This window comes from Pituophis catenifer, unplaced genomic scaffold (genome assembly GCF_029215685.1).
Source record: "Pituophis catenifer annectens isolate HBS135680 unplaced genomic scaffold, rPitCat1.0.hap2 SCAF_4, whole genome shotgun sequence".
Lineage (NCBI taxonomy): Eukaryota > Metazoa > Chordata > Lepidosauria > Squamata > Colubridae > Pituophis > Pituophis catenifer.
This window is the reverse complement of record NW_027256884.1, coordinates 38,444,347-38,457,089: the sequence shown is the minus strand read 5'-3', so window position 1 is coordinate 38,457,089 and position 12,743 is coordinate 38,444,347. Positions and strand designations below refer to the sequence as shown.

Genomic DNA, 12,743 nt, shown 5'->3' with positions numbered 1-12,743 from the left:
GATAGTATTTTTTAAAAAAAAAAATATAAAAAAATAAAACAGCTAGCACTTACAATACTAATAAATTTTACATGCCAGGACTCAGTTTACTGATCACACTAATACAGTGTAAATTGTAGATATTATAATTATTATGCAGAAGTTCCCTAAAACCTTCAAAATTATTTCAAGGATTCCGCAAGAGGCAAAAAATAAAAAATAAAATAGTTGAAAAAGGTTGACTTGTTCAAAGGCCCAAATACACTTTAGGTTTATTTTTGTGCATATGCAGGTTTAGGAATATTTATTATCATTTAAATGTCATAGAAATCAAGATACACTTATCCACATTATTTTAAAATTAGAATAAATGAATTTATAAACCACCCAGAGTTGCTTGAGAGTGAGATGGATGACATATAAATTTAATCAATAAATAAAATAAATAAATGTAAGTTACTACTAAATCAACCAGAATCAATTTGCCTTCAATTTATCTCCAGTTATCAGAGAGAAACTGATAAATCAGTGCCTTACCTGAAGAAAATTATCTTACCTGAAGGACTATAAATATGTTGTTAAACACATGATTTTCAACTCAAAAGTTAAGTCTTTGGTATTTTCAATTAAAAGAAAGATCTGAGCTGAGCTACTGCTGTGTAAAGAGACATATTGCTATGTTAATTATCAATATTTCCTTTTTGCCACTTTCTATAACTGTGTAATTGTATTTTTTGAATATTTCCTAAAAGTTGCACCTCCATTAAAACTACTTGCTTAAAATTTAAGATATAATGTCAAAATCACAGCTTAAAAAAAGAAACTTCCAAACAGCACATTGATGCTTGTGCTCAATTGTGCTTGTGCTCAATCCTCTGGCCCTGACACTCTCAGAACTTGTGCAGAGACTTAGAAGAAATCAACAATTTCACACCAAAATGTTGTAGTCCAATGGTAAATAGTACTAATGTAATGGTCATATCTTTAAATGCCTCTATTGTGTGTAACAACAGCACAATAAAGTACTTCTGTAGCCTCTTTGCACCAGCAGCCCTAAGTAAAATTGGCACTGTTTCATACATTCTTTTCTCAATAAGGAATAATGAATGCAAAGTTCTTTCTATAGTATTTCTGGGATTAATACCTTGCTCTTCAATGCATAGAAAACTTACAAGTAGCTTCTTCAATGTTATTTACAGTTGATAACTCAACAAAGTTTTGTAGCACTTCAGTTCTCTAAAGACTCCTTCAGAGTAGGCAGGAGTGCAAACCAGAGGTGGGTTTCAGCAGGTTCTGACCATTTCTGGAGAACCAGTAGGGGAAATTTTGAGTAGTTCAGAGAACCGGTAGTAAAAATTCTGACTGGCCCCGCCCCCATCTATTCTCTGCCTCCCAAGTCCCAGCTGATCGGGAGGAAATGGAGATTTTGCAGTAACCTCCCCTGGATTGGGGAGGGAATGGAGATTTTGCAGTATCCTTCCCCTGCCATGCCCATAAAGCCACGCCCACCAAGCCATGCCATGCCCACCAAGCCACACCCACAGAACCGGTAGTAAAAAAATTTGAAACCCACCACTGGTGCAAACATCACACCTCTCTACAACACTTACAAAAAGATGTACCCGATTTGAAATGTTTCATTTCTATGTTCTCCAAGGACTTTTCAGAGATTGATCCACTGCACAGGTCTAAAATCTGCTGATAATCACACTAAAGTTAATTTTATATCCTTAATAGCACTAATGCACATTGCTGTTCAGTACTTTTATCCTAATTCATCTCCCAGACATTTGCACTTTTCACTTTTGAAATTAACTGTGAAAGTATAATCTTAAGAAGACTGTTCATGTACTGTATGTAGAATTTGAAATTGAGATAACAATTTTTGAAATTAGGTCAACAACATTTATATTTCATACTACATTCCCAGATTCATGATGTACAAAAATATTCAAATGATAGTGAATAGCAGGAAAGAGGAGTCGGATTGTTCTCCCTACTCTACATTTTTGTAATGTTATTACAATCCAAATTAGACTAGTGTGCTTATTACTTATTTTGTGGTGAAAAAAAAATCACACCAACATCAGTGAAAATAGGACACACTTATGTCTTAATATGGATGACAAGTAAAGAAAGTTAAAGTATATCTATTATTTACATCATGACTCCAGGCCTAAAAGAGCACTCCATAGCTTCAATTGACTGTTGTGGTTTATATTATATTATATTAATTACACCACACTATACTAGTATAGTGATTACTATTCATTGGATTAATAATAATACATTAAATTTGACCATTTGGATTAAATCCTAATTTTTTCTTTTGCTAGTTCCATGACACCAAATCATAATCATTCATTATGTCCAAATATTTTGTTTCTTTATCATTACCTACTGTATATAAAAATAATTTCTATCCAGTATTTGGAAGATGTTGTAATTATCTGTTTTTAAAATATTTTCTGTTTTGACTAGCCAATGTTTTTAGTCTCAGAATAATCAAAAGTTTAATCTCAGAATTCAGATGGGCACAAGGAAAAGTATGCATCCCCACTATCAAATGACATTCCATTTAGTTTTGTGAAAATAGGCCCAAAGACACCCAGCCAGGTTTCATGCCTAAAGTCGTACTAGAACTCCCAGTTTCCTAGTTTCTAGCCTTAATCAACAGACTTTTTTTTTTCAGTGAAGGACAGCATTTCATTATGATTTGGAATCTCTCTCTCTCTTTTTTTTAATCATGTGGTAAATTACTTACAAGACCTAATCGTGCAATTTGTTGTCACATATCTGGTTATTTGTTTAATATGTTGTCAATTGTGGTATAAAGGTGTGCATTATGGTTGAAAAATAAAACTAAATTGCCAAATTACAGTGCCTCATCTACTGAATCCTTTTCCTACCTTAGAGTCCTTATATGTCAAAATAGGGAAGATTCAGATGGGTGCTGATTGTACAAAGTCAATTCCAGTTTAGACATCAGCCGTTTCTTCCAAATGAACCAGATTTGGATCTGAACTCAGGATTCATCTATGTGAATTGTGTAATAGTATAGCAGCTTTTTTTTTTTTAACCCAGATAAACTTAATGAACAAAATTCATTATAGCATCAGCAACAAGCAAAAGTACTTTTTTAAAAATAAAAATCTATATGATGTAGCCTTCTCAGCTGACATAAGAATACAGCTGTAAAATCATGTAAGACAAATATAACTGTGGCTACTGACTGGCTCAATGAGGACCCATTGTTGGGTGCGATGTGCTGCCATTTGTAAACAGCTCAGAGAGTGCTGTAAAACACTATGGAGTGGTATTTAAGTCTAAGTACTATTCCTATTGCTATTACTACTTAATCTCTGTAATATTAGTCATATTTTATCATTTGTATTTACTCTATAATATTTTAATCTGTATGCTGTTTTTAACAGCAGTATAGATGTGTTAATTTCCAGGCCAGCGTTTCCCAACCTTGATTTAAGATGTGTTGCAGATTTGGACTTCTATTCCCAGAATTCCCTAGCTGGCTAAGAAATTCTGGGAGTTAAAGTCCAGACTTCTTAAAGTTACCAAGGTTGAGAAATACTGCTTCAGGTTATACATCATTTCAGATTCAAATCCAGTTGTTTAAGACACCTAAACTTTTCCCAGGTTCTAGAGTTGCCCATACAATCTGAGTAAAAATACCACCACTTTAGTGAGGTTCTCTCAGGACTGCCACTTCTCCAGCTATACTTCACTTGCTGTAGGTCTGCCATAAGCAACAGGGGGAGGGAACTGCAAGGTGGGATAAGGAGAGGTAGCAGGAAAGGAATAGAAATTACTTGTGCTATCCTGTGAGAGCTGCTGGCCATTCCAAGGTCACCTCATGGAATGCAGCACCATCCAGCCTGCCAAGGTAGGGGCTGGTACCAAAACAATTTGTTTAAATGTAATTGGACAGCTCGAGATAAACAAAGGAGAAGGAGAGAAGAAGGGAAAAGTTAAACACATGCTTTGTGGGCAAAAATCTCAAATCCGGCTTTGCCTCATTGTAACCACTTTGGCTTTAGTAAAGTGTACTTTTGTTAATAATTGATCCGAGAGTCTTTCTTCTCTAACTGACCTAGTTGGGACAGTTGACAAGTTCAAACAAATACTATGTTCACTTCTTATTGATTTTGAAATTAAATGCAAATTAGTGTACTGTCCCAGTTTCTAGCATAGCTTGGTATCCTGCTGCGACGACTCATGGGGTTGGCACTGTTTTAACGTGGTTCTCCTCCTATCTCTCGGGCCGTACGCAAGCGGTGTTGGCAGGGGGGCAGAGATCGGCTATGAGGCCCCTCACCTGTGGGGTGCCCAGCGGTCGGTTTTCTTGCCTCTCCTGTTCAATATCTATATGAAGCCGCTTGGGGAGATCATCCGTGGTTTCGGGGTGCGGTATCATCAATATGCCGATGATACCCAGCTTTTTATATCCACCCCGAACCAGCCTAGTGATGCCCTCAACATGATGTCCCGCTGCCTGGAAGTGGTACGGTCCTGGATAGGGAGGAACAGGCTCCGACTCAACCCTGCCAAGACCGAGTGGCTGTGGGTACTGGCATCTGGGTCCAATCTAGATATTCCATCGTTGACCATCAGGGGTGAGGTGTTACCCCCTGTGGATAGGGCCTGCAACCTGGGCGTCCGTCTGGATTCAGGTTGTCTCTGGAAGATCATGTAGCGACCGTGACCAGGGGGGCATTTGCCCAGGTTCGCCTTGTGCGTCAACTTCACCCTTATTTGGACCAAGATGCTCTACGCACCGTTACTCATGCGCTAGTCACCTCCCGTCTCAACTACTGCAACACTCTCTATCTAGGGCTGCCCATGAAAACTACTCGAAGGCTTCAACTGATGCAGAATGCTGCTGTGCGGGTTGTGATGGGAGTGTCCCGACACTCCCATGTTACACCCCTCCTGCGTGGCCTGCATTGGCTACCAGTTGCCCTTTGGGTGAGGTTCAAGGTGCTGGTTATCACCTATAAAGCCCTTCATGGCTTAGGGCCGGGTTATTTGTCGAACCCCCTGCAGCCAGCAATAATCTCCAATCGCCCGGTGCGTTCCCACAGACAGGGCCTCCTCAGGTTGCCGTCGGCCAGACAATGTCAGCTGGCGACCCCCAGGGGGAGAGCTTTCTCTGAGGGCGCACCCACCCTTTGGAACCAACTTCCTTTGGAGCCTGACCTTCGCTCGTTTCACCGTGATTTGAAGACCTGGTTATTTCATAACGTGGACTGATGAGGGGGGGTTCTTAATAGTTTTTAAACTGATTTTAAATTGTTTAATTCAGACTTTTTAATTTAATAGTGTATTATGTTATTGTGTATTTTACTGTTGTGAGCCGCCCTGAGTCCATTGGAGATAGGGCGGCATATAAATCACATTAAACTTAAACTTAAACTTAAACTTAAACAGTCCTATTTCTCCCATTTTCCAGCATGCATACAAACAGAACTAAACATCCCAACTTAGAACAATATGATAACTTGTGGTCTAAAGCAGGGGTGAAATTCAGCCGGTTCTATCCGGCTCGGGCAAACCGGTAGCGGTGGCTGCGGGAGGCTCTGCCCACCCACACGGACATCATGATGTCGCTTTTTTGCGATGATTTTAAGCCTCTGCACATGCGCAGAAGGCTTTGTGCATGCACAGATGACAGCGCAGGTGAGCAGAGTGAGGGCACACATGGTGCACATACATTTGCAAACCGGTAGGGAAGGTAAGTGAATTTCACCCCTGTTGTAAAGCAATATTTAATTTTCTCTGCAGATCAATGAATAGTGATATATGGTACTGTATACTCAGCCTCATTTATAACTTATTTTATAAAGATGTAAAAAAAACTGTCCTTCATTTGTTTTGTCTTTGACGATCCCATGTTTATTTAGAAAACTGCTTAATTATGTTGTTTAGCTTGGAAATCTAATCGGTGTTTTTAGAATCTTTTAATGTAAGTTTTTTTTGATGAAACCATTTTATTAAAGAATTTGAAAAAATAGTACTATAAATAAATGAACTATAAATAAATAGCTACTATTAAAATACTAGCTAAAATAGTTTGTTAGTACTTTTAGCTTTCTAAAATATTAGCTTTTAGATAAAGCAAAGGAAAATATAGATATAATAAAATGCATTTCATACACATTTTTGTACTTGTGGAGAAGGAAAAGCATTAAGCTCTAGTAAAAGTATCTTTTCTTAATTAATAGCTCTTACTATTATTGCCTCTTATTTTTATTTCAAAATATTTATTTAAATGTTTTATTTCCTATTCCTTGTTTCTGTAGTAATTCATTTTATTGTGTTTTGTTTTAGAATCACAACTACTGCAGCTTGCATGATGGACTTGAGAAGATACCCATTAGATGAACAAAATTGTACATTGGAAATAGAAAGCTGTACGTATTTCTATTAATTTCAGGTATATGAAATATGTTGTGCACAATAGTTGTTTTACTAATATTTTTTTAAATTTCTCATGCCCATTATATGCATAGAGTTCTTAATATTCAAAATCATTCATGCTCACTTGAGGTATTTCATGTCATCAACTTCTGTTTTTTTAATCTTCTGCAGTGGTCTGCAGTTGCAACTTGCAGTTGTCAGCAGCACTGTTTTATAATTATTCTTAATTTTTAAAAGAAATTTAAAGTATTCATATGAAATGACATTGACCCACTGGTGCTCAACAAAAAAATAAAAAGCAAAAGAGGTGATTAAAGCACGGTCTGGATCTATTGTGAAATATGTAACCTTAAGAAGTTGCAGAAAAAAATGCTTTTAGAAGCCTCTGATGATCAGACAACTCAGCTGGGATTGCCAGAGGCTTTTAAAGGCATTTTTTTTCCTACAACCTCTTCGGCTGAAGAGGTTGCAGAAAAAAAATGCTTTTAAAAGCCTCTGACAATCCCAGCTGAGCCACGCAATCATCAGAGGCTTTTTAAAAAACTTTTAAAAGCATTTTTTTCGGCCGAAGAAGTTGAAGAAAAAATGCTTTTAAATAGTAAAAAAAACAGCCTCTGATGAGGTGGGCGGGGTAAGCGAGCGGCGACAGGGCCAGGGATCAGTTCGGGGGCGTGGCCAGCCAATGTTATTACCGGTTCTCCGAACTGCTAAAATTTTTTTACTACTGGTTCTACCGGTGTGAACCAGGAGCAACCCACCACTGCTCTGAGTGTGTGTTATCAGAATCCTACCTCTTCTGAAACTTGTTCTGAGGCAATGTGTCAAATAATGCCACTGTTCATTATCATCAAGCCATTTCCATCATTTTTGCATAGAAGAAAATCTTTAGAAGTTTTTACCAAATATAATAGAAAGGTATGATGACTATTGAAGATATTTTGATGGAAATTTTTGAAAGTAGCCAGAACTGATAGCAAAGAAACAAAGATATGAGGGGTCCTTGGTACTCCCTGAGCTTGCCTGTCTGTATGGGTGGAGGTGATCTTCAAGATTCTTTGGTTGGGCTGTTTACTAATGGCTCTTCAGCAGTTTCTTGATTGGGATATTGTTTACTTGATTGTTGGTCTGATCAATCAATACCCCAATCAAGAAACTGTCAAAGAGCCACCAGTAAACAGCCCAACCAAAGAACCTCTAAGACCACCCCCACCCCCAAAGACAGACAAGTCATTAGAATATAAGCTGACAGCAAACAGTTTTCCTTTACTAGCATTGATAATGTTACCTAGTTAGGGTAATGAAACATCTGCAAGAAAACAGGCAAGCTCAGAGAGCACTAAGGACCCCTCATTTCAACCCTGAGATACAAATATTCTCCTTTATTGAAACAAAGATATGGACAGTATCTTTGATATGGATTTTTTGGTGAAATTGAATTTTAATGGATCTCTGCACTTATCCATCTGTTTAAGCCTTTTCCTAAGTATTGTACATCTGTTGCCTCATGTGAAAGAATGTTTTAAATTTAAAAATAAAATTAATGGAAAGTGTTCTTTTATAAGTGAAGACGTATTGACAAACCTGTATATCCTGGCTATTGAATGTGAATATACAAAGATCAATTTTGATGAAGTCACTAACAAATTTGCAGTTAAAAGCTTGAAAAGAAAAACCAAATTATTATTCCTTGCTGCTAGTGAATTACTAATTATGTAGGTATTAGATATTTACTATTTATCTCCAAAATGCATTGATGTAATTAAAAAGTATTGATCCATTCTTTTCTGGTTATTTTTTATTATCCATTTCACAACATGGTTTTTACTGTAAATGATTTGCCATATAGAGGGCATGTATATAAAAAAATGATCCATCCTAGATGTCACGTACACTGAATTTTCCTTGGTTAAATTCAAGTAAAGGTAAATAGGCAGGGGTGAAATGCTCCCGGTTCAGATCGGATCGCCTGATCCGGTAGCGATGGAGGTGTGTGGTTTGGAGAACCGGTGGCAAAAATCCATGCCCCCTCCCATGCCCAGCTGAGCCGCGCGATTATCAGAGGCTTTTTTTCTTTTAAATGCCTCTGACGATCCAAGCTCAGTTGCCTGATCATCAGAGGGTTTTTTAAAAAGCATTTTTTAATAACCTCTTCACTGAAGAGATTGTAGAAAAAATGGTTTTAAAAGTTAAAAAAAATGGCCATGCCCACCCAGTCACATTTCCCCCCCACCACCACCACCAAGCCATGCCCACAGAACTGGTAGTAACAAATTTTAGATTTCACCACTGTAAATAGGTTATAGAATTTTGGAAACTTGATAACTGTATTATATGTCTCATTGTTAATGAGTACGGCAAGACAGCAATTCTGGGACTAGTTTGATCCTTTTTCAGATTCCTTAATAGCTAGGCTAATGATTCATTTAAAAGACAGAATTGGAAGACAATTTGGTTTTCATCTCCATGGTTTTTCTTTTCCAGATTTAAAGAATTCCATTACAATTCTTTTGCGAACTCCAGCCTTCTATGGCTAAAATGGCTTGACCATTTTACTAAAGTGTATAAAAATATAGCAAAGACTCTATTGAAATACCATGCCAAAATGGTCTTCAAGTCTATCTATATCTAGAACTGATCTGTAAGTCCCCAAGTATTTTGTTGCAAAAAATAGTCACCTGCATTACCTGACAAATGATCTGGATCAAACATCCTTTATTGCCATCCATACCCTCAATGCTTGATTGTCAGTATCACTGTCCATTTTTACAGGTATTACTTCATAATAGATTTCTTACAGATTAATTATCCCAGCCAATCATGACCTGTATAGTCGGCAACATATAATTATGATAATATTGTGTATTCAACTGTTTGAATCTATAAGACAGCATCACAAGCTCATTTGGATAATTGATGTTATGATATATGGTGTAATGATCGACATTTATCTCATTTTGTGAAATTATCTAGCTTTATCTCATTTTCATTTTCATTTTCATTTTATTAGATTTCTATACCGCCCTACTCCGGAAGGACTCAGGGCGGTGCACAGCCAAACAATAAAAACACATACAATACAAAGTTTAAAAAATAGAATAAAATAAAATCAAATAATTTTGGCCCCGACAAATTTAAAACCCCAAACTTTTAAAACCAATTTAAAATTGAATATATAAAATACTAAAAGATATTTAAAATTTTAAAAATCTTTTATAAAAGAGGGGGAAAATTAGGCCAGGCCGGCCTGGTGAAATAGTAAGGTCTTTAAGGCGCGGCGGAAGGTGCGCAGATCCGGGATCCTCCGTATCTCTGGGGGGAGCTCGTTCCAGATAGTAGGTGCCCCCACAGAGAAGGCTCTCCCCCTGGGGGCCGCCAGTCGGCATTGTTTGGCTGACGGCACCCTGAGGATTCCCTCTCTATGGGAGCGTACCGGCCGGTGGGAGGCTATTGGTGGTAGTAGGCGGTCCCGCAAGTACCCGGGTCCTAAGCCATGGAGTGCTTTAAAGGTGGTAACCAAAACCTTGAAGCGCACCCGGAAGACCACCGGGAGCCAGTGCAGCTCGCGCAGGAGGGGTGTTACATGGGAACGCCATGTCACTCCCATTACCATCCTTGCGGCTGCACTCTGCGCCAGTTGGAGCCTCCGGGTGCTCCTCAAGGGGAGCCCCATGTAGAGAGCGTTGCAATAGTCCAGGCAGGAGGTGACAAGGGCATGAGTGACCGTGCATAATGAGTCCCGATCCAGAAAGGGACGCAACTGGCGAATCAGGCGAACCTGATGAAAAATCCTCCCGGTCATGGCCATCAAGTGCTCTTCTAAAGACAGCCGTGAATCCAGGAGGACGCCCAAGTTGCAAGCCCTCTCCGTGGGGGCCAATGATTCGCCCCCAATAGTCAGTGATGGCGTCAACTGACTATATCGGGACGTCGGAAACCACAGCCACTCAGTCTTGGATGGGTTGAGCCTGAGCCTGTTCCTCCCCATCCAGATCCGTACTGCCTCCAGGCACCGGGACATCACTTCAAGGGCATCGTTGGGGTGATCCGGGGTGGAGATGTACAGCTGGGTGTCGTCAGCGTACTGATGGTACTCCACCCCGAAACGACAGATGATATCGCCCAGCGGCTTCACATAAATGTTGAACAGGAGAGGCGAGAGGACCAACCCTTGCGGCACCCCACATATGAGGGGCCTCGGGGTCGACCTCTGTCCCCCTGTCAACACAGACTGCGACCGGTCAGAGAGAAAGGAGGGGAACCACCGCAACACAGTGCCTCCCACCCCCAACTCTTCCAACCGGTGCAGCATGATACCATGGTCGATGGTATCAAAAGCCGCTGAGAGATCTAACAGGACCAGGACAGAGGAGCACCCCCTGTCCCGAGCCCTCCAGAGATCATCAACCAATGCGACAAATGCCGTTTCCGTGCTGTACCCGGGCCTGAAGCCCGACTGGAACGGATCCAGATACGTCGTTTCATCCAGGTGCTGGGGGAGCTGTTGCGCGACCATACTCTCAACAATCTTCGCAACAAAGCGAAGGTTGGAGACCGGACGATAATTTACCAACATTGCCGATTTTAACTATCAATACCTTTACATTTATTGCATTATTATACACAGCTTAAATTATATTTTCAAAATTAATTTTCACATTTTTATAATTATATAGCACATATTTATTAGTTTCATGTAAAACAACATGAGTTGTTGTCATGAAGCAAGGAGAAAAATTAGTCTGTTCCTCAAACTGTATCTAAGCCTATAACATGGTTTAGAATTGATATACACACATATTAATAATAATATTGGAGAATATATGCTTGACTCATTGAAAGTTTAGGAGTAGAAAATTTTATTTTCTTCTTTAGGGCAGAACGAAAGTTTTAAGAAAAGTGAGGCTATAGTATATTTTGAGAACAAGATATTAAAATGTTTCTGCTTTGTTTCCAGATGGATACACAAAGGATGACATAGAATTTTATTGGAGAGGTGGAGATAATGCAGTTACTGGAGTAGAAAGAATTGAGCTTCCGCAATTTTCTATTGTGGAATATAAACTTGTGTCCAAAAATGTTGTCTTTGCCACAGGCATGTATTTCCTAATTGTTGAATTTCTATTATTCCTAGCTCTCTAATGCATGCCTATATTTTGTGTTTATATAAGAGGTAATTAAAATGGGGGTAGTGCTAGTTCATTCTTTCTTTACAGATATTTTGTGTTACTGGGTCTGTAATGTTAAAACTGATTAGTTTGATGATTTTTAAGTAAAGAAAACAATATTTATATCTGAAACTACGTATAGGTCAGGGATGGGTTCTACTTATCTTTACTACCAGTTTGTATCGCGCGCGCACCTGCGTTCTCCTGTGCCTGCGCAGATCACCTATGATAACGTCCGTGTCAGTGGGCAGAGCCTCCTGCCAGTTTTACTACTGGTTCTTGTGAACCAAACTTGGGGCAACCCACCACTGGTATAGGTAATCCTCAACTTACAACAGTCCATTTAGTGATAGTTCAAAGTTACAATGGCACTGAAAAAAGTGACTTATGTCTGTTTTCACAGTTATGACCATTGCAGGATCCCCATAATCATATGATCAAAATTCAGATGCTTGAGCACTGACTCATATTTATGACTATTGCTATGTCCCAGGGTCATGTGGTCATCGTTTGAGATCTTCTGAGAAGCAAAATCAGTGGGGAAGCCAGATTCACTTAACAACCAGGCTACTAACCTATCAACTGCAGTGATTAACAACTGAGACAAGAAAGGTTGTGAAATGGGGCAAAACTCACTTAACAAATGTCTGAATAACAGAAATTTTGGGCTAAATTGTGGTCAAAAGTTGAGAACTACCTATAGTATGTGACTTAGAAAATTAGTTGGGTCAAGAGACTTCCAGTCTAATAAAATATTTTTAATGGGAAATTCTAAAAAATAAACACGTGAATAGAAATGTGTGCTCTAATTAAGATGCAGGTAATAGATTATACAAAGCAGTCAGTTGGCAGTATGAGTGATAAAATTGAGGATTATAATTTATTTTGAACAGAGAGCAGAAACTCAGGAACAGCTTTCCAGAACAAGTTATTTGTTCTGAGTCAAGCTATCATTCAAATTATTCATAATTAAAACAGTTTGAGAAATGCCACTATAGTATTTATTATGCTAATTGAAAACATTAATATTTTATTATACTGTATTATACTAAGATCAATAATAATTATGCTAATAATAGCCAATGCCACATAATTAATCAATTATTATTTATTGAGTTAAAATATTTAATACTAATATTTGTGTTTTGACAATAGCCTATATTA

At 38.5% G+C, this 12,743-nt stretch overlaps 1 protein-coding gene across 1 annotated transcript in view; it reads left to right on the top strand.

Annotated features, from left to right (window-relative positions):
- GABRB3 (gamma-aminobutyric acid type A receptor subunit beta3) overlaps nt 1-12,743 on the top strand; it is a 124,320-nt gene that overhangs the window by 91,201 nt on the left and 20,376 nt on the right. Inside the window, exons 5-6 of the mRNA XM_070942730.1 lie at nt 6,325-6,407; nt 11,369-11,506. Coding sequence (XP_070798831.1) covers nt 6,325-6,407; nt 11,369-11,506 — 221 coding nt within the window. The remainder of the gene's footprint in view (nt 1-6,324; nt 6,408-11,368; nt 11,507-12,743) is intronic.